The following is a 25,898-nucleotide window of genomic DNA, read 5'->3' on the forward strand; positions in this document are numbered from 1 at the left end:
GTTCAATAATAAAATTAACAGATGCAGAATCCAAAAGAAATAAGGAAAAATCCGAAATCAAAACATGCCAGCCGCATAAAATTTCCGGTACATGATGAAAAATGAAGAAAAAGAAGAAATTTCATATTTTTTTTCTGACACACCTGTCATTTTTTGAGGAAAATACGGAAAATACTTCAAAAAGTCGCGAGTTTTTAGAAAATTTACAAGTTTTGTGTACAATTTTTGTGAAAAAGAATGTTCTCCATTTCTCGTAGCACCACTCGATTGTACCCCAGTTGCATGAGGTGAGCATAAAAGCATATTTATTTTCCTAAATTGCGTTGTAGTAATTTTTCGGCAAAACTTGTGAAATTCCTTGTATATATTTTTGAAGATTACGTAATTTAATGGTCTCGTCTTGTTCCTTTTATCTGCTAGAGTGGCCAAGATGAGCCAACTTGGTGATCTGGGTAGTGGTGCAGGCAAGGGCGGCGGCGGTGGTGGCAGCATTCGCGAGGCCGGTGGATCTTTCGGGAAGATGGAAGCCGCCCGTGAGGAAGAATACTTCTACAAGAAGGTATACGACAGCTTCCCCAACAATACTTAAATTTATTTCAATTGATAAGGATAAGGAAGCACAGCCGGGACAATCCCATAGTACTCTTGTAATGAACTAGAAGAAATCTTCCGGATAACTTTCCCGGGGATCCTGGAGACAGAATTTCTACAAGTGCTCTCTATTAGAGAAACTCTCAAAGTCTCTTTAAGATCTAGAAAGGATTTCTGAAGTTACTTTAATTCTCAAAAAGTCCTTCAAGGGTGTAAAGAATCATTTCCTGGAACTTCTATGCTATTAAAAGGACATTTCATCAATATTTTAATCAATAATTAACGTTTTATTTTTCTTTACAGCAACAAGCGCAGCTCCATAAACTGAAGGAAAACCAAATTGACCAAGCCAAGTTTCACGAGGAACAAATTAAGGAGCACGAGGCTGCCCTTCAGCGTCACAAAGAATTCTTGAAGAATATCAAGTCAAAGTAAAAAAAACTTTATAGCAACTCATTCTTACTTATTGTTAGATCAGCATTATTTGATGTGAATGAATAAATTGATTTGCTGATTCACTCAAATCCTTTTTTGATTGATGATTAAGGACTTCTACAGAGCTCTAGAGGCTCCGAAAGAGCTTCCTGACCATCTCATATCGTTCTGAGAATGAAAACTCTGCAAACAATCAAGAAAATAATTCTCCCCCCGTTAAATCCGTTAATTTTTTCAATTTCAAACATCACAGCGCCAACTAGTGGAAAAAGTAGGCAAAAAAATTTCCTCTCTGAATGTCAAATTTTTATTTTTTGTCTCCGCGTAAAAAGTAAAGAAAAATTAAAGGAGAGAAAATTGCGAAAAACTGCCCACAAATTGTAGAGAAAATATTTAATGTGAATTGTTTTTTGCGTCTCAAGTAACGGGTGTTTGGGAATTTGTCTGAGAATCCCTCAGGGAAGGTTTTACACACGGCCAAACGTTCACAACAAAGATGAGTTCAGAAGATGCCACAGACGCTCCAGTTGAGGTGAGTTTTTGGGGCGCTTCTCAGGTGTTTTTTGCAAGTTAAACTGATTAAAAATATTCCTCGGGCTCTTTGGCATGGCAGCATCAACCAAATCCACGGGAACTTGAGAAGATGGAAGAGGAGAAACTCAAGGCAAAATACCCAATGGCTGCAGCTGCCCATCGTGGTCCAGGAGGGCATTCTGCCTTTCTCCAGAAGAGACTCCAAAAGGGGGTAAGTAGCTACAGCCGCTACAGCAATTACTTTTAGTCAAAAGAAGATTTTGATGTAATTTTCCTTTTTCTTTTTAGCAAAAATACTTTGATTCGGGTGATTATCAAATGGCAAAGCAAAAAGGTGGTGGCATAAAGCAGGTGTTTGCCAATAAAGTCCCAACGGGAGAAGCCATTCCAACGCCCGAAACGGTGCCAGCACGAAAGACGTCGATCATTCAGCAATGCAACAAATTCCAGACGAGCTAATTACCCCAAAAAAACCACACATGATACCCCTTAAAACGCTCCCTCTTCTTTTTCTTCTCTTCATCTCTCCTCTCAATGGAACTCTGTGTGTATGTTGTAGCGCCCCCTTCTCAGCTAGGGGGTGTTTAACTTTTTCTTTTTGGCTCACGTGAGAAGGAGGCAAAATTTGCAGGAGGATGAAGTTCTTTTTTTTTAGATGTTGTAAGAGCACGATCTGAGGGATATATACATAGTTTTAGCCATGTTGTAACCATTGAGAATGTCTTTCTGTAGATACATTACTAAACAAACAAAAAATCTGTAAAATGTCACAACTTCCCGAGGCAAACTCTTCCGGGAGGGACACTTATGTTCCCCCGTGCTTTGGAAGCTCTGTGGCAAGAACAAAATCTTGACAAAAAGAAAATTAGATTGTCCAAAAGATTCAAAAAATAAAGAGAAAAAGTCGTTTGAAGTTCTTTAAAAACGCTTGTTTTCGCTTTATTGAGTTATTTTTGGGCTTTCCGGGCATGTCTTGTAGAGCTTTACCAGTCATTGTGATCATTCGCAAGATCACTGAACATTTTATCTTTAATTGCACGATGTGGATCTTCCGTGATATCCGTGGGAATGGAACCAACTTGTCCCAGAAGATATTCAAATTCCTCCAGCGTCAGATTCATCCCACGCAACTCCTGGGAGCCGAGAAATTGTTTCCTGATTGCCCCCTCAAAGTAGCAAAAGACACTGGGGAGATTTTTCTCAGGGAAATTGGGGATGCACGTTGAGAAGACAGCCCGGAGGAACTTTGTTGTGGGAAATTTTGCCGCTAGCTGAGTCATATATTCATTTATGAGAGAACAATGAGGGATTCCAGCTTTGTAGAGATGCAGCACAACATTTACACCCTCCCCGGCCTTTGTCACCTCATCCACGTAGTCCTGCCCAGAGATTTCTCGAACTGATCCGTATTTAGCCCTCGAGGCGAACTCCTTAATCTCAGCTATGCGCTTTCGACGAAATTCCTCGAGGACAGCCTCATCTTCGGAATCTTCAAGCTCATCCAACTCATCGAGATTCATCTCATCGAGTTTCTTGCCAGAATTCCCAGCTTTTTGCTCAATTGTCTGCTCCAGCATTGACACAATGGTGTCCTCTGTGATTTCTGCTTCCTTCTCCTTGGGCGGAAGGATACCCTTGGATCGTAGAATATCATTCCACTCGGTGTCCTCATTTGGATCCTAAACCCCAAGGATTTTTCACTCACAATATAAATCTCAGTCAGTAAACAACATTCCCTTATTTGGTCAGGGAAAAACATTTAATTGAGGTTATGATGACTCACCAGCATTTTGTCTGTGGGAATTACAAATAATTTCACTGGGATTGAGAGGATTTAAGTACAAAAATAATACTTTTTTCAATGAAAATACCAAAATAGCGCAAAATTCCAGAAAAATGAGTCACAGAAGGCGCAGAAAAAAATCCAGGTGCAAAAACACCCCGACGTCAGACGTCAAAGAGAACAAGAAGAAGAAGTTTTTCAGCAACGTGACAGTTGGTCTGTCACGTAAAAAAGTGCTGAGAAAAATTTCTTATTTGATTTTTCTCAATTTTCACCACCTTTTCTCTCTTTTTGTGTGATTTTTCTTTTATATTTTACATTATTAAATACACGGGTTATCGTCTTGAATGCATTTCTTGCGTAGACGACAGGTATTAGTTGGAATTTTTAGGAAAATATTGAAGCAAAGGTAAAGTCAGGGGGAGGGCAATCACCTGTTTTTACGCACGATTTCACATTCTTTTTTCTTTCATTCTCTTTGGTGCAGCAACGAAAGGGATTGTTCATGGAATAGCGTGATTGTGACACGAAGAACATTTTTTGGGGGAAAAATCATGTCGAGAAATGCAGCAGAGAGTCTCCGGGAAGGAGCCCCAAATGGCTCTACAAAAGTGATTACAAGGTGAGTGATCGTGTTTGTGGCGTGAGATTGACCTGATTAGCTGACGATGTGTGACTCCACATGTAGGTTTGATAACATCATAAAGTCTCCGGAGGACAATAGAAGCTACCGCGGAATTGTATTGACCAATGAGATGAAGGTACTCCTTGTGAGTGATCCCACAACTGAGCGTTCAGCTGCTGCATTGGCCGTTGATGTGGGGCACCTGAGTGATCCGGATGAGATTCCGGGGTTGGCACACTTCCTGGAGCACATGCTTTTCCTTGGGACGGAAAAGTACCCCAATGAGAATGACTATTCGACGTATTTGGCTGAGAATGGGGGCAATTCCAATGCCTCCACGTATGCAGACATTACAAAGTTCTACTTTGACATTGTTCCGGATAAGCTTGAGGGGGCACTTGATAGATTTGCACAATTCTTCATTGCTCCCCTGTACACGGAGAGTGCCACTGATCGGGAAATTAATGCCGTGCAATCTGAGCACGAGAAGAATATCCCAATGGATTCATGGCGGGTGCGCCAGGTGAATAAATCCCTCTCAAATCCACGACATCCATACAGTAAATTCGGTACGGGGAATAAGAAAACTCTCGATGAGGATCCCAAGGCCAAGGGGATCAACATACGCGATGAATTGCTCAAGTTCCAGGGACGATGGTATTCGGCTAATATTATGTCTCTTGCGGTATTTGGGAAGGAATCCCTGGATGAGCTTGAGGAGATGGTGACGTCAAAGTTCTCACAGGTTGTCAATAAGAACGTAACGGCACCCACATGGCCAGAATCCCCGTATACGGACAATGAGACCGGGGTGAGGGTGTGTGTTGTCCCCGTGAAGGACACACGATCCCTCACTGTGACCTTCCCATGCCCAGATCTGGAGGAATTCTACAAATCCAGCCCTGATAAGTACATTACGCACTTGCTGGGGCACGAGGGCAAGGGGAGCCTCCTGTCGGAGCTGAAGAACAAAGGGTACTGCAATAATTTAATGGCAGGGTATACCTTGGCTGCACGGGGATTTGGTTTCTTTGACATTGTGGTGGATTTAACACAGGATGGCTTTGAGAATGTTAATGATGTCATTCAGCATACATTCCAGTACATCCAGATGCTACGCACAGAGGGTCCCGTGAGGAGGATTTTCGATGAATACCGTCACATTTTGGAGATGCAGTTCCGCTTCAAGGACAAAGAGGGACCCCTATCACTCGTTTCGAGTGTTGTGCACTCAATGCGCATTCTCCCCTTTGAGGATGTCCTCTCGGCGGGATACTTCATCTCCGAATGGCGTCCGGATCTCATTGATGACATTCTTAAGTACCTGCACCCACAGAAGATGCGTGCTGTTGTGGTGGGAAAGAAGCTGGAGCCAATGTGCAATAGAACGGAATTTTGGTATGGGACCAAATTCTCCGTGGAGCCAATTGACAATGATACCCTCCAGCGGTGGTGTGCATGCGAGGCAAATCCCCAATTTTATCTACCCGAAGAGAATCACTTTATCCCCACGGAATTCTCCCTGGCACCGCTTGAGGAGGAAATTGGGGAATTTCCGGCAATAATCTACGACACAACGTACATTCGGGTGTGGCATAAGCAAGATGCGGAATTCCGGAAGCCGAAGGCACTCATGAATTTTGACTTCTCCAGCCCACTCGTGTATTCGGATCCGCACAATTGCAATCTCACCCACCTCTTTGTCATGCTATTCCGGGATCATCTCACTGAGTACCTGTACAATGCGGAATTGGCGGGATTGCGCCTAAGTGTGGGGAATACCCTCAATGAGATTAGTATCAGTGTTAGTGGATTCAGTGAGAAGCAGAAACTCTTTCTCGATGACATCCTCAATGTGCTGTACAACTTTGAAGTGGACCCAAAGAGATTTGACATTTTCAAGGAGAAGTACACCAGGACGCTGAAGAACTTTGAAGCAGAGCAGCCGTATCAGCATGCTGTCTACTACCTCGGGGTACTTCTCACGGAATTTGCGTGGACAAAGAAGGAACTCCTTGATTCGACTAAAGGTACAAATTTTATTTTCTCTTAAACTATTTTATTCGTTCTTTATTTTGGTTGGAGAAAACGTTTCTCCTTCATCAGGTGTAACAAGTCATGATTTAGTCAATCAGATTGATCAATAGTTGAGTTATATTGATTCAATAATTGATCCTCCTTGTGGTCCTAAATTGACTCAAGATTGAATCAATTTTTGATCATAAATTGATCAACTACTGCTCACAGTAATATTGTACTTCAATTTTTACTCAATCATTGATCAATTACACAATTTTTGGGCAATCATCAGTCAATTAATTATTGTCTATCAATGTGATTGATCAATAGTTGATCCTCTTTGCTGTCTTGCATTGAATTAAAATTTACGGCATCAATATTGAGCCAATTTTAACCCAAAATACACACAGAAAAAAATGTCGCATTTTCTAAATACGAATGAAATCGCTCGCAGTTTCAGTATACGAGGTTTAGGCAGACTCGCACATTACGTCTACGAGTCATGTCGTTTATACACGAAGTCTTTTAGGTTGTGACAAAAAAACCAAGGACCACATATTTTACTTTTGTTTTCATGAAAATCCTTGTGCGGATAAATAAGGGATGGTCACGTTATTTTGGAAACTCGGGCGAACAAAATCAATCAAAAAAATGTTTTTTTCAGTGTTAAATCTTAATACCGAATATTAGCAATCGTGGCACTAGTTGTTAAAATGTATACAAAGTGATGTGTCACGTGGTACGGTGACGTCATTGACCACACAGTAAAAAGGTATTTTAGGTATTTTAGCTCGATAGAGTTTCCAAAACAGGAGTGACTAAACGCAAGACTATCGTTAAAAATATTTTCCCTCGAACAATAAAGTTTGTTAAAGTCAGTTAAATTTCAATCTATTACACATTATAATAATCTAGATGAAGAAATAAGAAAATGTAGATATTTAAAAGAATTTAAAAATCTAGTATCAAAAGGATGAATTCTCACAATGTTTAGGGCTCCCGGTCGATCGCAACTCTTTAATTTTTTCATATGACTGTAAAAATTATTGTATAGTCCATAAGGAATCTTTATGTTCACTGGGCATTAATAAAGTAATTCTATTCAATTCTAAAAAATAACGTGACCATCCCTTAGGAACATTAAACTCACCTTTTTATGGTAAAAGAACAAATAATCACTGCAAAATAAAGCAAAATACTCGAAGATTTTTGTCATTCAAGTCAAGTTGTCAAAAAAACCTGTTAAATGTTTGCTGGAAAATATCGCCAAATGTTTTCTATTTCTGTCATTTAGTTTTTTTTCACAACTTTTTTTTATATTGCATTTTTATTAAACTAATTTGGAAAAATAACGATAAGTATGTATAGCAAATATATTGCTTTTTAATTGATATCAGTGATAGAGTAACCCAGTATTTATGAAATTCAATGTTAAATTTGGGTTAAAAATATATGGAAATTCATTTCAGCAATGCGAGCGACTCACTCGCAAAAATGAACGATTTCACTACCATTTCTGGTCATTTTTTTTCTGTGTGTATTATCATTCTTCAATTTCTTCATCAATCCTTTGATCGATTTGTGGTCAATATTTGGTCAATCAAACAATTTATGCTCAAACATTTTTTTGTCAACTGTTAGACATTTTTTAATGATTTTATGTCTTCGTCTTTTCCAATATATTTTATTGATAGAAGCAAAATCCACAATGAAAAGAGCGAGAAAGTAGTAAATTAAACTATTTTTGTTTTATTAACAGTTCAATAAATGCTCAATTTTCAGTCAATCTCTTTAGAACTAATTTCTAGTGATTGATTCATAATTGAGCCATTATCCATCAATGAGATTGATTAATAATTGACCATTTATGCAAACTTACATTGCCTCAATTATGAACTTGTTTCTTTTCTCCTTTCCAGCTGCCACTCCGGAAGCTCTTCAGCAATTCATCCGGGACTTTCTCTCACGTGTCCACGTTGAGTGTCTCATCTATGGGAATGTCACAAAGAGCGATGCAATGGATTTAGCACAAATTGTTGAGAAGCACCTCAAGATAAATTCCATAACATTACCCCTTTTGGCGCGACAACTCTTCCCGAAGCGCGAATATAAGCTCGGTGAGGGGAAGAGTTTCCTCTTCCGGAAGAATAATCAATTCCACATGGCATCGTGTACGCTGTTCTACATTCAATGCGGCGTACAGAGTGATGAGAATAATGTTTTTACGGATCTTGTGGCGCAAATCCTTTCGGAGCCGTGTAATAATGTATTGCGGACAAAGGAGCAATTGGGCTATATTGTCTTCTGTAGTGGGAGGAAGATGAATGGGGTACAGGGTATACGGATTCTTGTGCAATCTTCTCAGCCAACGGCATACGTGGAGGAGAGGATGGAACTCTTCTTGGATTCTATGGTGGTGAGTTTTTCTTCTCAATCCTTTTTTATTGTTTCTCTTTGACTTTCCCGGCAAAGAACATTTCCGGAAGCATAAAAATCTTTGATTCCTTTTAGGAACAAATTGAGAATATGACAGAAGAGGAATTTCAGAGGCACAAAGATGCATTGGCGGCAATCAAGTTGGAAAAGCCACGACAATTGGTGTCGTGGTTCACAAAGTATTGGATTGAAATTGGTCTGCAGCAGTATCACTTCTCACGAGGGCATGCTGAAGTGGCCATCCTCAAGGGGGTGACAAAGGCAGCACTTCTAGACTACTACAAGTCATCTATTCTCAGGACATCCGCACGGAGGCAGAAGTTAGCCATTCACATTGTCTCATCGCAAAATGATGGTGACAGTGGGATGGCTAATGTGGAAGAGAATCCACCACTACCACCACCCAAAGGTGTGGAATTGGTCACGGATTTATCCACATTCAAGTCAAGTAAGGAATTGTATCCGGTGGTACAGCCCTACATTGACATCCGGCGAAAGGGGGCACGGAGTAAACTGTAGTAGATGATTTTGTTGTTGGAATGAATTTTGAGTATTTTATCGGAAGCTTTTGGCAGTTTTCTATGAGTCTTTTGTCCTCTTCCTCTTTTTTCGTCGTGAAGAATCCGAAGAATCCTCATCTTCTGGGTAAAAATTGCTCGGAGGATCATCGGCAACATTGAAATCTCCTCTTTTGAAGCGTTCAAACCACTGTTTGCACGTACTCAGGTTGACAATGTCCTTGCCAAGGATAGAACAGATCTTTTCACATGCTTCTTCAGCACTTCTTCCTCGATGAAATTCGTATCTAATGCAATTTCTTACAAAAATCTTATCGTGGGGCATTGTATGAAGGAAATATTGGGACAAATGGGACAGTATCAATGATCCATTCAAATAATTTCTACGTACTGTGGAAAGTATCCACTGGAAAAATCCTACGAAAAATTGTATTTTGTAATTTTATTATATTTTTTAATGATTTTTATCATTTGGAGGACCGAGGTTTCTAACCTCAAAAGTTTGACCTTCATTTTCTCTCAAAAGAAAATATTTTTCCGAGTCTTCTTTTGTCAATCTTGAAGTAATGAAACTCGCCTATACAAAGATGTATTACACAGAAAATCTTGTGAATTTTCTTTAATTGTGTGGAGTGTGTCTTCATGGGCTTCATTAAAGTAATACAAAAAGACCAATTTCAAATGAATTTTTAAAGATTTACCATAAAATCGAGGCCTAAAACATGTTTTTTTCTTAAACAATTTTTTTAAACAATAAGATTAATGACTTGTCTATTTAAAGCGCCTTAACGTCAAGAAAAAAGAACTTAAGATTATATTTTCCTTGGTCAAGTTTTATTTATTTAAATCTTCATAAAATCATGAAAATAAATTCGCAAAACATATTTCATGATGACACAAAAATATTCTACGTGGTAAATTAAAAAAAAATTAATTAATAGTAAGTACACACGTGAAGTTACTTTAACCTGGACAATCTTACAGGTAAATTAGGATTTTGATTAGGACAACATCATTACGGCAGTATGGACTAGACAAGATGGCACTATTGGGAATTGGAAATCCACTATTAATATCCAAGAATTCTTGCGAAATAAGATCACTCTTGGCGCTTGTATTATCCAAAATGACAATTTTATGCCGGAAAAATTTCTTTGCCTCGATCTCCTTGAATAAATTCCCAGTTTCGAGGATAATTGAACTATTCCCTTCCGCATTGTTTGGTGATTGTTCCAATTGGAGGTACAAATAGTCGCGTTTTAGGTGATTTAATTCAGCCTTAATGTGCAAACTTTGTCCCGAAATAACGAACGTTGGACTTTCCACATGAGTTATGTTCTTCTTCAGTTTTTCCTTGTAGTGATCAATACGCCAGTAGTAGGTGAAGATCTGTGTCTCCTGTCCTGATAGAATTGTATTGTTGAACTTGTAGATTTCAGATTCACGAGCACTGGAAAACTTCGATGGCAGTGATTTGAGTAAGAGTGGTTTCCCCGTGGCTGGGATAACTGAAGGTGTTGTGAAGAAGATACTCTGTTTGGTTGTTAATTCGGGAATCTCATTTAGACTTTCAGGAGGTGTAGATGAGGTAGTGGTTGATGATGTAGTAGATGGAGCAATTGTTACTTCATTGGATGTTTGTTCGCGCGATTGATCGACAATTTTTTGGATGTTGTGATATAGTGTAGGTGCCATGTTGACGGGGGGATGAAGAAATTGATTATGTTGCATTAGATTGTAGTGTGGATTTTGAATTTGACTCAAAACTAAACGAATATTGTAGATCTCCTGCATTAACTTTGACTCCAAATACGTAAAGGCTGTATAGAGGCTGTCTGAAAAAATTAGAATTTATTGAAAATGTAGACTTGCATTGAATATTTTGTTATTCTTTCTTACTTGATTCACAAATTCCATCCAATTTTGTCGTGAGACTTGCTTGGGCAGATGCTTTTACATCTCCAGAAGTAATGGTACATTGGGCAATTTGCGTTTCTGTTGGTTCTGAAATTGAAGAAAGAAAAACCCGGAAATCGGGTTATTGCAGCGGAGTATCGCTCCTATATCCAAAGGATATTTCTTACGACATTACGCATAAATTCGCAATGTAAAATGCGCGTCCCAAACACATGCATTGTGAGCTATGTAACTTATCTGGCAACACGTTTTGGCGCGCCGAGATTATTTATTACCAACACGTGAATCTCCACGGAAAAATTAATAAATAAATTCATATTTATTACATTCAAGGTATCTATTTTTACATTAAAGTCTAATATTACGAAAGTAGTAGGAATAAATGGCCCATTCAGGAAGATTAAATTGACCATTTCGACGGTGGCAATGTTATTTATAGATCCCCACATCTTTTTGTTCAATATTATGAAGGTTTTGGGGCAGAAAAAAAGTACTTTTCCTACCACGAAGGGTGATTTTTAGACACAATTCTTTACCCAATATCTGTCTCTGAATGTTTCACTTTGGAGATAGTTACCATTTGTTGCTGAAGAAGTCGTAATTGCTTCCAGAAGGCAGAAAATCACAAAAATGAATGAATTTTTAAACAAGAGCATTTTTTATCTGATTTCTCTGCTTTGAATAAGAGAGATTACGTTTTCTTGAGGGAAAAATGTAAGTAAAAATGCACTTTTTTGTGCCGTGATATTCACATACAATATTCCTGTCTCAGCGTGATGATGTGAAACGACTGAGGCGGTTGACAAAAATGTATTTTATTTATATTTTCTCAAATATTTGTGTTCTCAACGTTCTCAAACACGAACGATAATTTGAATGAATTCGGAGAAATACATTCGTTGACTTTCAGTTATTGTGGAAAATAGATCTCTTTTTTATTGTAAAATTAGTCAATTTTAAGGATTCTAAATGATTAAAAGGATTAAAATAATTAAAATAATGAAGATTGTGCCTCTTTTAAATCTTTTGAAATTATGAAGCTCATTAAAATTGAAGAATTGTCAATTCATTTACTTACTTCACAAGCTCATATAGATCATGTTTTCATGAAAAAAAATTTTTTTTATTTAATTAAATCTCTTCTTTTGGATTAGAATATAAGAAGTCCTAATTTGCAGCCTTTATTCCATAAATTCATTTTCTTCCTTTTGTGAGGTTAAGATTGCTTTCCCGCCAAAAATCAATTCAGCGCTATGCGTAATTTCTCACATGAGGAAGTCCGCGGAAAATATCTACGAACCAATTTTTTACTGGGTCATAGTGTTTTGTATTTTCTTTCTACGGTTTTCTTCCTGTTTTATAAAAATTTACACAGATTTTCCTAATTAATTTGATACTAAATGACTACAAGATGACCACCAATAAGGAATTGACTGTAAACAAGAGGAATAAATCCCTTTCCCAGGAGGAATTGAAAGAAATGTCCAAGGAGGTTAGAAATCTTACATACAAAAGCTTAACAATCCTTTTGATTTTCATGATTTTTCTTGCATTTTCTCTGTAGGAATTAATTGAGAAGATCATCCAGCTACAGTCACATAATCTCCAACTCAAAAACATTATTCAGAAGAGAGATCCGGATGGGGAATCATCCAATGATGCTGCTTCGAAAAAAAGGAAGAGAAAGTTTGATTTTTCAAAATCTCACCGGCGACATATTTTGCTGAAATTTCTCTACTTTGGATGGGATTACCAGGGATATGCCAGTCAGGAGGACTCCATGGCCACTATTGAGTATCATTTATTCAAAGCCCTTGAGCGTACATGCCTGATTGAGAAGCGAGAATCCGCAAATTATCATCGTTGCGGGAGAACGGATAAGGGTGTTAGTGCCTTCTCTCAAACTATTTCCATCGATGTGAGGAGCAAGTTCCCTCCGGATGAGCAAATGCTCCCTGAATCAATTGAGAATGAACTCAATTACTGCGTGATGCTGAATCAATCACTTCCGGTGGATATTCGATGCATCTCCTGGCATCCACTCACAGAACCGGAATTTAGTGCAAGATTCAACTGCAAGGAGAGGATCTATCGATACTTCTTCCCACGAGGAACTCTAAATATTCCAGCGATGGAGGAAGGGTGCTCCTACCTTGTGGGGAATCATGATTTTCGCAATTTGTGCAAAATGGATGTGGCAAATGGGGTTGTTGCCTTCATGAGGAGCATTGCAAGTGCTAGGATACGACAAGTGGACAATGAGAAGACCTCAGAGGACCCCCACAGTATGATGTTCCTTGAAATACGCTCAAATGCCTTCCTTTGGCATCAAATCCGATGCATAATGGCTGTTCTGCTGCTCATTGGGCTCAATAAGGAGGAACCTGAGCTTGTCCGGGAGTTACTGGACATTGAGAAAAATCCCCGGAAGCCTCAGTATAGCCTTGCAAGTGATATTCCACTAAATCTGTACGAGACTGTGTTTGAGGGAAAGGATAGCTGGGTATACAATCAGCACACATTGGAGAGAGTTGTGAAGGACATTGAGACTCAGTGGATCTTCTCCAGCATCAAGACTACAATGATGGAGGAAGTGGCAAAGGATCTCCGGAAGGTACTTGAGGAGAAATTCAACCAGTACGGAGAGACAATCTGCTGTGGGGAAGAATTGCTTCAGGGAGCAAAGATGCGGCAATACAAGAAGCTCCTTGAGCGAAGTAAAGGAGAAAGCTTGGAGGATCGTATTGAGCATTTTATCAAGAAGCGTCGGCTTAATGTTAATGAGGTAAGTTGAATATTTTCAATAAATTTATTAAATAAATTATTTGCTTTTGCCTGGGAAGGATGAGAAGGGTTGTTTTTTTTAAATGGAATTTTGAGTCTTTGGTTTCCAAGGAGACGTTGTGTTTGGAAACAAATCGAAAAGGGATTCGCGTAATTTAGTTTTTCTTTGATAAAATGGATTTTGATTTAGACGATCCCCTCGATGATATTCTAAAAAGTGATGAGAGTGATAGTTTTTTCGATGGAGGAGTAAAGAAAGATCCAGGCGGGGCTAAATCCGCAGCAAATACCGCGAAAAAGGAACCTCCGGGAAAGGCAAAAATTTCCGATCTCTTTGGCATAAGTAAACCAGAACCAACTCTCCCCACTCAACCTGCTAAGAAACCCGATCCCCCACCTACTGTTGAGGTGCCCAAACCCAGAGCTGAGCCCCAATTTGTTGCCCGGAAGGAAACTCCCAAAAAGACTCCGGAACTAAAGAGCAAAGTTTCCTTTGATGATGACACCGATCTGGATCTTGGATTTGATCCAAAAGCCCCAAAAGCTAAAACAAATATCTTTGATGACCTTCTGGGGACAACACAGCCGGCTGCAAAGTCCCAAGGATTGGCCCCTAAAGTTGAGCCTCGGCCAAAGACAACTCCAGCTCCGATTTCGCGGCAATCAACCTTCGATGATATGCCGCCAACGGTTCAACCTTCACAAGGAGGACGTCCCAGAACAGCTGCTAGATCTACTTCAGCTATTCCTGATCCACTGGGGCTGTTTTCTGATACCCGTGAAAAGGATTCGGGGAAACAGGAAGTTGCGCCATCGAGTAAATCAGCCCCAGTAGATTGGCTAGGATTGGGCACAGATGCAAAAGAGGTTCCAAAGCCAATAGAACAGAAGGCATCAGTAGTCGATAGAGCACCTCCTCAGCCAGTGGTGCAACATGAAGAAATCCCTGATACTGCAAAGCAAATCCTTTCCAGTGAAACAGCCCTGCAAACAATGCGACAGCAGGAAACGCAGCTAGTGGTGGCGTCACAGCTGAAGAATCAAGAGCGTGCTCTTGTGGATATTCAAGCACGTCAGGCGGACCTTCTAAGACGACAGGAAGTGCAATTCTCCGAGCTGATGCAGAAGCAAATGCAGCGTCAGAGTGTTCTTGAGGAGAACATTAAGCGACAGCAAGAGAAGATAAATTCCCACCTGGAAGCGCTTATCAATCAACCAATCTTGCCGGGAATTTCCCCGCGGATTCCCCTTGATGCAGGCACAGAAGATGCCAAAACGGAAACAATAGAAGTGGTTGAGCTGAAAGCCGATGTGAGACGCCTGGAGTTGGAGAAACTCCGCCTGGAGGATTTGCTATCAAACGTGAAGAGTAATCACGAAGAAGAACTCATTCTAATGGAGAGGAGTCACAAGAAGCAAATTAGTGTCCTCGAAGAGACCCTGCAGAGCTTGGAAAATCGCCTAAAGAGTGAAAATACCAGCCTGGAGGAATTCTACATGCGCAAGTTGAGTAAATTGGATGAAGAAAAGACAACCTTGGTGAAGGAAGCTGAAGAACGCTTGGAAGAGCTGAAGGTGCACCAAAAGGAAGCCCTTGAAACCATGAGGATTGGCTATGAGACGGATATTCAGCATCTCCGGGAGGATCACAAGAGGATAATTGAGAATATTCGGGAATCGAAACTGATGGAATTCTCAGTGATGCAGGAGAATTCATCATACATTCAGCAACTGAAGACAGCCTCGTCATTCTTGGAAAGTGCTTCGGGGAATATTGAGAATCTCAAGGAGACACTAAATGAGCGAATAAGTGGAATTGAGGCAGATAAAGCGCGAGAATTGGAAGCAAAAGAACGGCAAATGGCAGAAGAAATGCGAAGAATTGAGAGGAGTCGTGATCTAGCTGAGGCTGAACGACTACGGCTTGTTGATCTCGTTGCAACACTCGATGATAAGATAACGAAGCTCTCGCAGGAAGCTTCCGAGGAGCAATGGATGCTAAAGGAGAAGCTCACAACGTTGGAAGTTGAGAGGAGATCCTTTGAACGGGAACGTGATCTCGTCCGGGAGGAACAGAAGCGCCACGAGAAGCGTATTGAAGATATGAAGATGTTAGCGCAGCAGGAGCATCAGCGGCTTATGGAACAAATAGAGGATGAACGACGAAAACTCACGGAGGAGCGTTTGAAGCTTGAAATGTTGGAAAAAATAAATCCCGGACGTACAACAAAAGCAGAGGTTGAGATTGCCCTCAAAGTGGCTGAAGATGCTGCCCGTGAAGTTGACAAGGAGCGGGAGAATCTCATGAAACTCCAGCGTGAGTGTGAAACAGTCCGGAGGCAATTGCAGGATCGTGAGAATGCACTAAAGCGCAAGGAAGTTGACGTGGAAACTGCTATCCGTACGGCTCAGGCAAGGGAAGCAGCAGCAGAGGGGGCTCTTGAGAGTGCAAAAGCCACTGAGGTGCAATTATTCCAGAAATACCAGCAATTGTCACAGAATACAAAGGATTTGTGTCAGAGGGAGGAAAAGCTGTCGCAATCGTGGGAGAAATTGAGCAAGGAGCGTCTGGAATTGCAGGCAATGCGACGGAATCTCACTGAATCCAAATGCAGTCTCTGTCGCTTTGGGCAGACTAATCAGAAAATTGCTGATCTTCTCAGTAGATCCCCCATTAGTGGTGACAAAGCCCCTGTAGAAAGTCATAGAGTAGCTGAAGTGAGAAGTTTAACCGAAGAAATTGAGAAACTTCCCAGTATTACTGATGATGATCTCCTTATTGCTTCAAAGATGAAGAAAAGTTTGAAGAGGAATTGAAATTCAGCACAGGAAGTGAAGGAAAAAAAAAGGTTCGTAGTGTGATTTGAACCGACGACACTTTGCTTGGAACGTTGCAGTTGAATGTACTGAGCTAAATGAAAGGCAAGAAAAAAATGTAATGAATAATTTTATTTATTTTTTGATAAAATTTTGTAATAAAAAATGCTGCAAAAAATCAGTTTGACGAATCTTAATGCGAAGCTCAGGTACTCGTCAGAATACAGATAAGAAGGTCATCCCTAGAGGATCCTTTTTTAGCTATTAGCGGTGCGAAAGCAGACTTATGCGAATGAGAGTACCGACTTCTTGATTATGTCGATGCATTCATCAATTTCTTCTTCATTAATCACGAGTGGGGGTGCAAAGCGAATGATATCGCCATGCGTTGGCTTTGCCAGAAGACCATTGTCACGGAGCCTCAGGCAGACATCCCATGCATCCCATTTTTTATTGATAACTATAGCATTGAGGAGACCCTTTCCGCGAACAACACTAACAACATCCTTGGGAAGAACATTGAGTCCTTCACGAAGGCGTTTCCCGAGAATTTGGGCATTCTCCGCGAGATTCTCATCAATTAGAACCTGCAGAGCTGACATGGCTACTTTGCATCCTAGGGGATTCCCACCGTATGTTGATCCGTGCTCTCCGGGTTTAATGGTCAGCATGATGGGATCATCGGCGAGAACAGCTGAAACAGGGTAGAGGCCACCAGAGAGGGCTTTTCCAAGGATCAAAATATCCGGACGAACATCCTCGTGATCGCAAGCAAGCATCCTTCCCGTCCTGGCGAGCCCCGTTTGTACTTCGTCCGCAATGAAGAGAACATTATTCTCAGAGCAGATACGACGGACACCCTTGAGGTAGCCTTCGTCTGGCACAACAACGCCTGCTTCACCCTGAATGGGTTCCACCATAAAGGCTGCAACTGTGGGATCTTGGAGTTTTTCCTGTGAATGAAATAAACAACAAAAAAACGTGCCTGTGATTGACCCCATCTGTTTGAACTTTAATCCACATCACGGATTTGTTTGTGACCACTTGTAAACTGGCTAAATGCGCTGTTTCAGCTTTGAATCTCGTGCGCAAGATAAGGTCAATGGAGACCCCCTCGAAATTTTCCACTTGCGAACGCGATAACAACACCACCAATTAAATAGACACAAAGCGCCCAAAGTTATTTTGGGGATCACATGGAAAGTCAATTGAGAGAGAGGTGGTTAATTACCCAGACAAGAAAAAAGCTCTTACCGACAAGGCGGCCAAATCATTGTAGGGGACAATATCGAAGCCTGGCATGTAGGGGCCGAAACCTTTGAAGCTATCGGGATCGGTTGATGCTGAAATTGCCGACATGGTGCGTCCCCAGAAATTCCCGGATGCAAAGACAATCTTTGCTTGATTCTCGGGAATTTTCTTGACGCTGTAGCCCCAACGACGGGCAAGTTTGCACGCTGTCTCACCACCCTCAACACCCGTATTCATCGGGAGGACTTTGTCGTAGCCAAAGAGTCGCGTGATGTATTCCTCATACTCCCCGAGGACGTCTGAATAGAATGCACGTGATGTCAGCGAAAGGACCTGGACTTGCTCAACGAGAGCCTGGATGATCTTTGGGTGGTTGTGACCTTGATTGACCGCCGAGTAGGCACTTAGGAAGTCATAGTAGCGCTTCCCCTCCACATCCCACACATGAACACCTACGTGAAATATGTACCAACATTTTTAGCGAATTTTCCCGCCAAAAATAGAACAAAGATCTCAATAGAGATTGCAAAAGATCAAATGAGAAAATTGAGAAAAAAAAAACTTACCCTGCGCTCTGGTCAAGGCCACTGGAAGTGGGTGGTAGTTGTGAGCACCGAATTTATCTTCACGCTCAAAAACTTCTTGGGATGTAATTTTTTTGCCCTTCTCATTGGGCTTCACACTCGTTGTTAGGGGTGCACAGCCCAGTCGGCGGGCAGCTGCAAATCGTCCAATGTGTCTTAGCGCCATGTTAACCAGCTAATACCAGGCAGAGAGAAATCAACTTGTGGCTAAATTACGCAGAAAATTACACAGAGAAAGTTCAAAGAGACAATCCGAACGGCACAAGGAACAGAACTCAACTGGTTGGGAAGATGTATGGGAATTCGTGAAGTAGCAACAGGCACCGGCAGAACACTCAACAGTGGTTAAGCCGAAGCTCCATGGATAAGTGATGGACGTCAACGGTGGCACAAATCGATAGTAGAGCGTGACTTCTGTGTGAATGCAGTGAGAAAGCTAAAAATAATTTTGGAGAGACAATGATGAATCGACGGCGGTTAATGGAGTGATAAGTTAAGGACAAGCGCCGAAAGGACGGAAAGGACAAAAAGGATTTTGGGAATGAAAAGAAAATAAAATATTTTTTTGATAAAGAACTAATAAATTGCTTCAGAGATTCACGAAAAAAATGCCTTTATGTGCTTTTTATCTAATTGCTTTGCTAAATGTTCTAATTTATTAGTCACGAATAGAAATTGGATTAACCCTTTCGCGTCCATTGGGTCATCCGTAGACTCAAATGTGAAACATTTTATTTTTCCAATTTTTAGGAATTTAATTGTTTTTCCAAGTTACAAAATGCATCAAATTCACGCAAAAGAGGCCAAAGGAGACGTTCTGACTGAGAAAAGTTCTCTGAAAACATCTAGACAATAAATATCCTGATAAAAAGAGCTCATATTTCAATGTTTCACATGGACGCGAAAGGATTAAGTAGGATGAATAGGAATCTTTTATGCTTGAAAGATTTGCAAATATTAATTAATTTATTTTTCGGCTTTTGTTGATGAATTTGGTATTTTCTTTGGAATTCTAAAGGAGTTCATTGATAAAACTATTCAATTAAAAAAAATTATTAAAATCGGGCAAGTTTTCTTTTTAATAAGTGGCCGAATTCATTGATTTTCATTCTACATAAAAAATAGGTCATGCAATTTATGAACCAACGATCCGATCCACCCCATTTAAGAGGGAATAATTTGAACTTTTCTGGATCAATTACTTTCAACATTTTTAACCCTTTCGCGTCCGCATGAAACACTGAATGTTATCTTTTTATCACAATTTTTATTCTATTGGCGCTCTTGCAATCAGAGGACATTTCTACAGTCAAAACGTTTTCTTTCCGCTCGTTTTTTAAAAACTTTGAGTGAAATTCACTAGACTTAAGATTCCTTAAGAAAAAACTTAAGATTCCTGAGGAAAAAATTAAGTTAATCGAGTAAAATACATATTTTTGATGATTTTTACGAATTTCGATGCCCGAATTGAAGAAATCTCAAGTTGTGCTTAAAAAAACCTAAAAATCGTAATTTTCAGTTTTTTTTTAATAAATCTTAAGAAATTTTATATAAACTTAAGCATTCTCAATAAAACTTGAAGAATCTTAAGAAATTTTAAGTCTGTCTGACTAGTGAATTTCACCTTTTAATGTACTTCCAAATTAGAAAAATTATTAAATTTAAAAAAAGAAAATTTGGTTTCACCCAAATTACCCAAAATGTGAAACAATTTTTTTCAATTTGGAAATATATGGCTCAATAGGCGCGAAAGGGTTAAGAACATACATTACATACGATTCTAGCCTTTTCTGTTTAAGGTTTATAAGCCTATAAAACTAATAAATCGATCCTATTCACCCGAATTATGATGAAAAATTCATTTCTTAGCAATATTTTCAAATTGAATGAACAGCAGCATAACAAAAAATCGTTCTTATGCTTAAAATTAAATAGAAAATAATATTTCTTTACAATAGCGATTACATAATTACAAGCAGTCTCCAAGTATTTAACCCGTTAAGACGTTATTCTGCCGTGCCTTTCTTTTTTATTTAAAAATAGAAAAAATCCTTGAACTTGATGGAGGCTTTGTTCAGTAACACGTGCCGGGATTAGTCACTGAATTTTGCTAAAATGCTATTCTAATCTGCTTAAAATCCCCTCGCGCCATAAATCTTGCTGGAAAACGACTAAATTGCTTGAATACATATACTTGGCCCGTCTGGCGACATGATAGCACTTCAAAGAAAAAACGTGAGCTTTTTTTCTGGCTTGTGCGAACAATCTCCATCTCACTCTTTCACATTGTCAATAATACGAAATTGCCAATTTAATTCCAACTGGATTTCGCTTTATATTTAGCGCATGATAAAAAAAAAAACTTGTTGCGGGGGGCCAAAAAACTACATCATTGATTTGCTTAATGGTACGTCTCGAAGAAGTTTTTTTTGTGGGGCAATGTATGCATAATTATTATTCGTTGTTTCTTGGGAGAATCAGGAAGAGCAGATGCAGAACAACATGCCAGGGATATTATGAGTAAGGATGCCGTTGGAAAGAACAAAACAGGAAGTCACGCAGAGAATGAACGATTACGCGTTAGTAACTAAACTTCGCACAAAGTGTTTCCCTTATCAGAGGCCCATGAACATGGAATGCTCTGAAAAAAAGTCCTTATCACGATAGGGAATGCGAAAAAACATTTTCATCAATAAAATACATTTTATTATATTTTTCCACTTGGTTGCAAAATAAAAATAGAAATGATTCGCAATTGAAGAAAGAATTCTCAAAAAATAAAATAAAGAATGCAACGTAATAGTCTCTAAAATAGCTCTAAAAATAGATTGAGAGATAAAATATTTTATTAAAATAAAAGGAATTCTAATGAATAGCTCGTGTGAAGATTTTTTTGAGAATTTTTTATTATTTTACATCTTAAATTAGAAAAGAAGAAACATTCTTAATTATAAATGTGAAAAAGTTAGCATCTTTAGCAACAAATTAACATAATATCTTTTATTTATTTTCTCTTTTTCTCTCATTCTACAATAAAATTATTAAATTCGAGATTGCCAAATCTCTTACACAAAGGGAGACAAAATAAGCTGACAAAAAAGGATAATGATTAATATTAAAAAAAATCCAAATTGAAAATTTCATTTTTCAAATAAATAAATTTCACAAAATCTCCTCCTTACGAACTAAATATTTTCTTTTTAAAAAAAGACAATTTAATAATAAAAAAAATCTTCTTTAAGTTAAGTAAATCACAAAGTACTTTTTCAGTGATTATATTCGATAGTTTTTTTTTATAAATGAGAGAATTTTAATTAAATGAAGAAAAGGCAATTCGAAGGCGGGAGTTTTTTTTTTCTCAAGAAAGTCCTTAAAAATTACATTCATCACAATTTCCTTTGTTGATTTAGTTAGCTACCAGGTTTACAGTTCTTTAGAAAATAAAAGCCATTTGTCGTAAGCTGCTAAAAGAGTAATTGTATTTAAGACAATGTGACAATGTCTCAGCGATTAGTCTTTTGATGCGCATAATTTCTTGTTTTTAATTCGCATGAGTACATCGTCTCATTGGTATGACTTTTGTAACCTTTCCACGCGAGAACACGTCAAACATCCAATAATTTATTTTTTGGGGTGATTGTTTTTTCAAAAAGACTAAAATAGCCAAAGAGATAAATTTTTTTTCCGTGGAGGGAATTTCCGCTCTAAAGTTTTTATGATGATTTGACGAAAAACTTTCATGTATACGGTTGAACTTTATCAATTTTACGAATGATAGTGCGCGTCAAACTGCTCCAATGCGCAATAAGATTAGCGCGAGAGCTGTGGAGAAAGATTGGAAAATTTTTGTGGAGTTTCCTTGAAAATTTCATGGATTTCTTTATGATTTACTGTACTGTAAATGGGGACAATTTTACTAATTTTTTTGTAGCTTTATTCACGCACGAAATTTTTCTCTCTCGTTAATTTATCAAACTTTTCTATAAAATTGTCTTACAGCGCCCCCATCTCTTCTTTACACATGTGGCGGTGATTTTTAAAAGTTTGGGATATTAACACCGAAGGACAAAACTGGTAATCGCTGCCAATTTGACTTTTTTATTTTAAACCGCCATAGATTAAAATCGACTTAAAGGCGACTTCAAATAAGTTCGTCAGAACTAAATCTGGAAAACGTTTTCTTTATTATAGAAAATTATGCCCAAAGTTTGAGGTTAAAAATTCATGTCCTCCAAGTATTAAAACTTTTGAAATTGACCAGCATAGACGTTTATGGAAGATGAGGACGCTGTTCGACAATTTTGTAGCAATTGGTTGTTAACTTTGGAAATTTTTAACGAGTTTATAAAGTTTTAAGGAATATAAAAAATAATTTATGAATGATAAAAGAAAACTTTGTAATTAATTGATTGAATTGTCATTGATTTTTGTTGACGAATAAAAGTGAATAGACTCCTTTATAGAAACGAGAGAATGTAATTACAAAAAAAAAAATTTAATCAAAACAAAAAATTCAAAATAATCATTTTTTAGTACTAAATTTAAAAATCTGATTAAATTTAAAGCATTAGTGTGGGGAAATCTACAGAAATGTTTCATGATGGACCCTCCTTGGCCTCTTAAGGGTTAAGGGGGGTCTCTTGGGAAAATTGTTAGAATTTACACATTTTTAATGTTGAAATTTTTTCGGGTTTTTCTTAAACTTGGTTTTCCGATGTTGGTTACATTTGTAGTCTAATTATTGAAGTGTAAGAAAATCACTTTTCGCCATCTTATGTGCGACGCCATCTTGTGATTTTCCGACTTTTCCACAGAACTGCCCTAAAACACAAAGGTAGGTTTTTCTCAGGATCTACTGGATGGATTTTGATGGGGTAAAAAGCAAATGGAAGAGGAAATACCAATGCAGATTTTGATGTACCAGAATTTTGAATTTCCATTCTGGGGCTTAGAAAAGTGGAAAAACGTCAAAAATATCTCAAAAAAATCACATTTTCCCACTTTTCTCAGCCCCAGAATGGAAATTCAAAATTCTGGTACATCAAAATCTGCATTGGTATTTCCTCTTTCATTTGCTTTTTACTCCATCAAAATCCATTCAGTGGATCCTGAGAAAAACCTACCTTTGTGTTTTGAGGAAAATTTCAAGATGGCGTCGCATCTAAGATGGCCAAAATGATTTTTTTACTCTTCAATAATAAGTCTTTAAATGTGGCCAACACCGGAAAACCAAGTTTAAGAAAAACCCCAAGAGAAATAAAAAAATAATTTCATCAGCTCTCAAAAGAGACCCCCCTTAAATCCATTGAAGCTCTCCATAAAATATGATTACTTTCAGAGCTTTTAGTAGGTATTTAATTTTTTTTTATTTTGCTCTGTCTAAAATATATCTAAAGGCATTTAAAAACCTTTCATTTTTAGTAAAAATAAATAAATTGCAAACAAACCGAATAATTCAATGAATTTCCATAAAAATCTCATATTTTCCTCCATGGCTAATTTTAAATTTTAATCAATTGTTTGAGTGTTGTGTGGAAAAAGTTACAAAAGTTGTACCTTTTTTTTTTAAATGGCCGTAATAGGGATGTTTTTATGTAACCTTGAACCTGGCTCTAATGTGTGGGTGTTGAAAGGCGTAGTATGATGGTAAAAAAGTCCAAGTAAAATCACAAAAAGACAGAGACTCCTTCGAAGTCGCCGGGGTGTGTGTTTTGCGCAGCAATGAGTTGTGATTCCTACAGATTTGTGTAGGATGGTGCAGTAACTGGTGATGGTGGGAGATCATCTGCGTGCCCATTCTCATCCGTGGCAAGTTGCATGAGGGCAAGAGCTCCGAGCCACTTGCGATTCTCATCCATACGCGGGGGTAGTGGTGGTGGTACTGCAAGTGGTGGTGCCGGTGGGAAAGCTTCCGTGAAGTCTTCAACGTGTGGCTGTTGTGCCGGGAGATCTGTTGGTATGACACCACCCTTGCTGGCCATCATGAGAACCGTTGGGCGCATTTGATTGGCATTCGAGACTACGGTGGGTTCCACTGTGGGTGGTGATTGGGCTGTAGTTGCGGCTGCCTCCGTGAGGGGCTTTGCGAGATCATCGAGACATGCATCGCGTAGCCATTTTTTCTTCGGATAAAATCTTCTCGGTGGTGATGCCTCAAATTCATCTGCACTCTCTTCGCCCTGACTCAGCGGCTCCTGCCAGTTGATCACCTTTGGCTGAGGTTTACTCTTTGGCGCCACCGGACTGAATCCCAATCCAGCATTCATGTCCAACTCCACCATGAGCCCCTTTCGACTCTTGTACTGCCCCGCATTTGGTGTAACTGGACCATCTGCTGCCACATTCTCATTATTGTCCTCCTTGGGGATTTTTCGCTGAGGCGTCTTGCGCGTCGGCGTACGATCCTCACGTTCACTTTTGTATCTCTCAAGCCATCTCTGGACATCGTCATTCTGCTCTGGATTTGCCGTTACGACATAATTATCGTCTCGTCGTAGTTGGCTGTGCACGTGAACGGGACAGTGACGATTGGCGTGCGTGAAGCGCATCCCGCAATTTTGCACGGAGCAGATAAAGGGACGTTCACCCGTGTGGAGGCGCTGATGTGTCTTTAACTGCCCACTCTGTGTGAAGCCACGATTGCAGCCTGGATAGTCGCAAATATACGGACGTTCACCTATAAGGTAAATAAATCATTTTTTTATTTATTTATTACTTTCTTCAATGAAACCACAGCAACAGGTTGTTTGAGCTTTTAAATCTCCCCAATTTAATGCTTTAAATCCCCCTTTTTAGAGCCAAAATGTGCATTTAAAGTGCATTGTAACTCTATGGAAGTTGTTTGGTAAGACTTAAAGGCATCATGGGCACGTGTGCGGGCATAAGTTGCCCATCAACAACAAAGAAAACTTTGCCGAAGATGTACAAAAAAGACAAGAAAAAAAAAACATGGCGGCCTTTTAAATGTCGCGCATCTTTAAATTCCACTCTTGGGGCGGCATTTAAAGGTCCACTCTGGGAGAGTCTCAGCGTATATATGCAAATTGACTCACCTGTGTGGGTACGTAGGTGGGCTGACAAGGATTTCTCCCGGGGGAAGACACGATTGCAGAATTTGCATTTAATCGACGACGGACTGCGATTCCCTTCGAGCATCAGCGTCGTCAGGGATTCCGATCGTGGGCGTCCACGGCGATTCTCGCACTTCTCACCACCACTCCTATCCACAGGGGTGCCTGTGAGAGGTGGTGGAATGGAGTGAGCTGGGGTATGTTGGAGCCCCAACTCGGGGGAGCCGCATGAGCTGCCGTCTGGGCTTGTTGCTGTAAACTGTGCAAAAGCATCGCTGGGATCACTTGTGACGCCCTCCACGCACTCACTAGCCCTCTTTATCCTCTTGGGAGTATTCACGGACATACTGGGGGTCACAATAGGCGCACCTGGGGCACTCACTGGGGGGCACAAATGGGGAAAAATGCGTATTTACGCGCGCGTGTCACAACAATCCGCAAAAGAAAAATAAACGCCATCAATATGAAACATTTTTATGTTTCACACGCGTGTGTACATGAAACATGAATTGTACTTCCAAATCTGTTCAATTT

General features: G+C 39.4%; 10 protein-coding genes across 17 annotated transcripts in view; 6 read left to right on the forward strand and 4 right to left on the reverse strand.

Annotated features, from left to right (window-relative positions):
* LOC129795542 (histidine-rich glycoprotein-like) overlaps positions 1–25,898 on the forward strand; it is a 446,033-nt gene that overhangs the window by 419,372 nt on the left and 763 nt on the right. The gene's annotated exons all lie outside the window — the stretch shown is intronic.
* Positions 169–1,115, forward strand: LOC129795756 (ATPase inhibitor mai-2, mitochondrial). Its single transcript, XM_055837239.1, has 3 exons — positions 169–287; positions 421–559; positions 895–1,115. Exons 1-3 carry the CDS (start codon positions 238–240, stop codon positions 1,024–1,026), a joined length of 321 nt encoding a protein of 106 aa, XP_055693214.1. The 5' UTR covers positions 169–237; the 3' UTR covers positions 1,027–1,115.
* Positions 1,326–2,485, forward strand: LOC129795752 (alpha-endosulfine). Its single transcript, XM_055837234.1, has 3 exons — positions 1,326–1,558; positions 1,640–1,771; positions 1,849–2,485. The coding sequence occupies exons 1-3, from the start codon at positions 1,523–1,525 to the stop codon at positions 2,017–2,019; spliced, it is 339 nt and encodes a 112-aa protein (XP_055693209.1). The 5' UTR covers positions 1,326–1,522; the 3' UTR covers positions 2,020–2,485.
* LOC129795691 (viral IAP-associated factor homolog) lies at positions 2,475–3,536 on the reverse strand. The gene is made up of 2 exons (XM_055837161.1): positions 3,344–3,536; positions 2,475–3,239 (listed from the first exon to the last, which is right to left on the reverse strand). Exons 1-2 carry the CDS (start codon positions 3,347–3,349, stop codon positions 2,544–2,546), a joined length of 702 nt encoding a protein of 233 aa, XP_055693136.1. The 5' UTR covers positions 3,350–3,536; the 3' UTR covers positions 2,475–2,543.
* LOC129795468 (insulin-degrading enzyme) lies at positions 3,542–8,987 on the forward strand. The gene is made up of 5 exons (XM_055836764.1): positions 3,542–3,752; positions 3,831–3,965; positions 4,032–5,998; positions 7,907–8,403; positions 8,499–8,987. The coding sequence occupies exons 1-5, from the start codon at positions 3,691–3,693 to the stop codon at positions 8,940–8,942; spliced, it is 3,105 nt and encodes a 1,034-aa protein (XP_055692739.1). The 5' UTR covers positions 3,542–3,690; the 3' UTR covers positions 8,943–8,987.
* On the reverse strand, positions 9,774–11,037 carry LOC129794459 (uncharacterized). Its single transcript, XM_055835210.1, has 3 exons — positions 11,034–11,037; positions 10,841–10,945; positions 9,774–10,776 (listed from the first exon to the last, which is right to left on the reverse strand). Exons 1-3 carry the CDS (start codon positions 11,035–11,037, stop codon positions 9,920–9,922), a joined length of 966 nt encoding a protein of 321 aa, XP_055691185.1. The 3' UTR covers positions 9,774–9,919.
* Positions 12,148–13,682, forward strand: LOC129795592 (tRNA pseudouridine(38/39) synthase). Its single transcript, XM_055837025.1, has 2 exons — positions 12,148–12,350; positions 12,423–13,682. The coding sequence occupies exons 1-2, from the start codon at positions 12,270–12,272 to the stop codon at positions 13,650–13,652; spliced, it is 1,311 nt and encodes a 436-aa protein (XP_055693000.1). The 5' UTR covers positions 12,148–12,269; the 3' UTR covers positions 13,653–13,682.
* Positions 13,817–16,678, forward strand: LOC129794460 (cingulin-like protein 1). Its single transcript, XM_055835211.1, has one exon. It carries the CDS (start codon positions 13,817–13,819, stop codon positions 16,457–16,459), a length of 2,643 nt encoding a protein of 880 aa, XP_055691186.1. The 3' UTR covers positions 16,460–16,678.
* Positions 16,573–18,643, reverse strand: LOC129795596 (ornithine aminotransferase, mitochondrial). Its single transcript, XM_055837031.1, has 3 exons — positions 18,277–18,643; positions 17,714–18,162; positions 16,573–17,412 (listed from the first exon to the last, which is right to left on the reverse strand). Exons 1-3 carry the CDS (start codon positions 18,458–18,460, stop codon positions 16,744–16,746), a joined length of 1,302 nt encoding a protein of 433 aa, XP_055693006.1. The 5' UTR covers positions 18,461–18,643; the 3' UTR covers positions 16,573–16,743.
* On the reverse strand, positions 21,280–25,857 carry LOC129795595 (Krueppel homolog 1-like). Of its 7 annotated transcripts, none has more exons than XR_008751135.1 (3): positions 25,347–25,857; positions 23,851–24,970; positions 21,280–21,758 (listed from the first exon to the last, which is right to left on the reverse strand). XR_008751135.1 is itself a non-coding variant. In XM_055837030.1 (2 exons), exons 1-2 carry the CDS (start codon positions 25,708–25,710, stop codon positions 24,030–24,032), a joined length of 1,305 nt encoding a protein of 434 aa, XP_055693005.1. In that variant the 5' UTR covers positions 25,711–25,851; the 3' UTR covers positions 21,280–24,029. The 7 variants fall into 7 exon arrangements, 1 of the variants encoding a protein (XP_055693005.1); XR_008751136.1 differs by having other exon boundaries at positions 21,280–21,755; positions 25,347–25,851; XR_008751137.1 differs by having other exon boundaries at positions 21,280–21,755; positions 23,894–24,970; positions 25,347–25,842.

The sequence above is a fragment of the Lutzomyia longipalpis genome, chromosome 4 (assembly GCF_024334085.1).
Source record: "Lutzomyia longipalpis isolate SR_M1_2022 chromosome 4, ASM2433408v1".
Lineage (NCBI taxonomy): Eukaryota > Metazoa > Arthropoda > Insecta > Diptera > Psychodidae > Lutzomyia > Lutzomyia longipalpis.

Coding starts and splice junctions, on each gene's coding strand:
- LOC129795752 (XM_055837234.1), top strand. CDS start 1,523: ATGAGTTCAGAAGATGCCACAGACGCTCCAGTTGAG. Junction 1,559..1,639: donor CCACAGACGCTCCAGTTGAG/GTGAGTTTTTGG, acceptor TTGGCATGGCAG/CATCAACCAAATCCACGGGA. Junction 1,772..1,848: donor AGAAGAGACTCCAAAAGGGG/GTAAGTAGCTAC, acceptor TTTTCTTTTTAG/CAAAAATACTTTGATTCGGG.
- LOC129795756 (XM_055837239.1), top strand. CDS start 238: ATGTTCTCCATTTCTCGTAGCACCACTCGATTGTACCCCAGTTGCATG. Junction 288..420: donor TTGTACCCCAGTTGCATGAG/GTGAGCATAAAA, acceptor TTTATCTGCTAG/AGTGGCCAAGATGAGCCAAC. Junction 560..894: donor AAGAATACTTCTACAAGAAG/GTATACGACAGC, acceptor TTTTCTTTACAG/CAACAAGCGCAGCTCCATAA.
- LOC129795596 (XM_055837031.1), bottom strand. CDS start 18,460: ATGGCGCTAAGACACATTGGACGATTTGCAGCTGCCCGCCGACTGGGC. Junction 18,163..18,276: donor GGCCTTGACCAGAGCGCAGG/GTAAGTTTTTTT, acceptor TATTTCACGTAG/GTGTTCATGTGTGGGATGTG. Junction 17,413..17,713: donor ATGATTTGGCCGCCTTGTCG/GTAAGAGCTTTT, acceptor TTTCATTCACAG/GAAAAACTCCAAGATCCCAC.
- LOC129794460 (XM_055835211.1), top strand. CDS start 13,817: ATGGATTTTGATTTAGACGATCCCCTCGATGATATTCTAAAAAGTGAT.
- LOC129795468 (XM_055836764.1), top strand. CDS start 3,691: ATGCATTTCTTGCGTAGACGACAGGTATTAGTTGGAATTTTTAGGAAA. Junction 3,966..4,031: donor TCTACAAAAGTGATTACAAG/GTGAGTGATCGT, acceptor CTCCACATGTAG/GTTTGATAACATCATAAAGT. Junction 8,404..8,498: donor TCTTCTTGGATTCTATGGTG/GTGAGTTTTTCT, acceptor GATTCCTTTTAG/GAACAAATTGAGAATATGAC.
- LOC129794459 (XM_055835210.1), bottom strand. Junction 10,777..10,840: donor GGATGGAATTTGTGAATCAA/GTAAGAAAGAAT, acceptor TAATTTTTTCAG/ACAGCCTCTATACAGCCTTT.
- LOC129795592 (XM_055837025.1), top strand. CDS start 12,270: ATGACCACCAATAAGGAATTGACTGTAAACAAGAGGAATAAATCCCTT. Junction 12,351..12,422: donor TGAAAGAAATGTCCAAGGAG/GTTAGAAATCTT, acceptor TTTTCTCTGTAG/GAATTAATTGAGAAGATCAT.
- LOC129795595 (XM_055837030.1), bottom strand. CDS start 25,710: ATGTCCGTGAATACTCCCAAGAGGATAAAGAGGGCTAGTGAGTGCGTG. Junction 24,971..25,346: donor CCACCTACGTACCCACACAG/GTGAGTCAATTT, acceptor TTTACCTTATAG/GTGAACGTCCGTATATTTGC.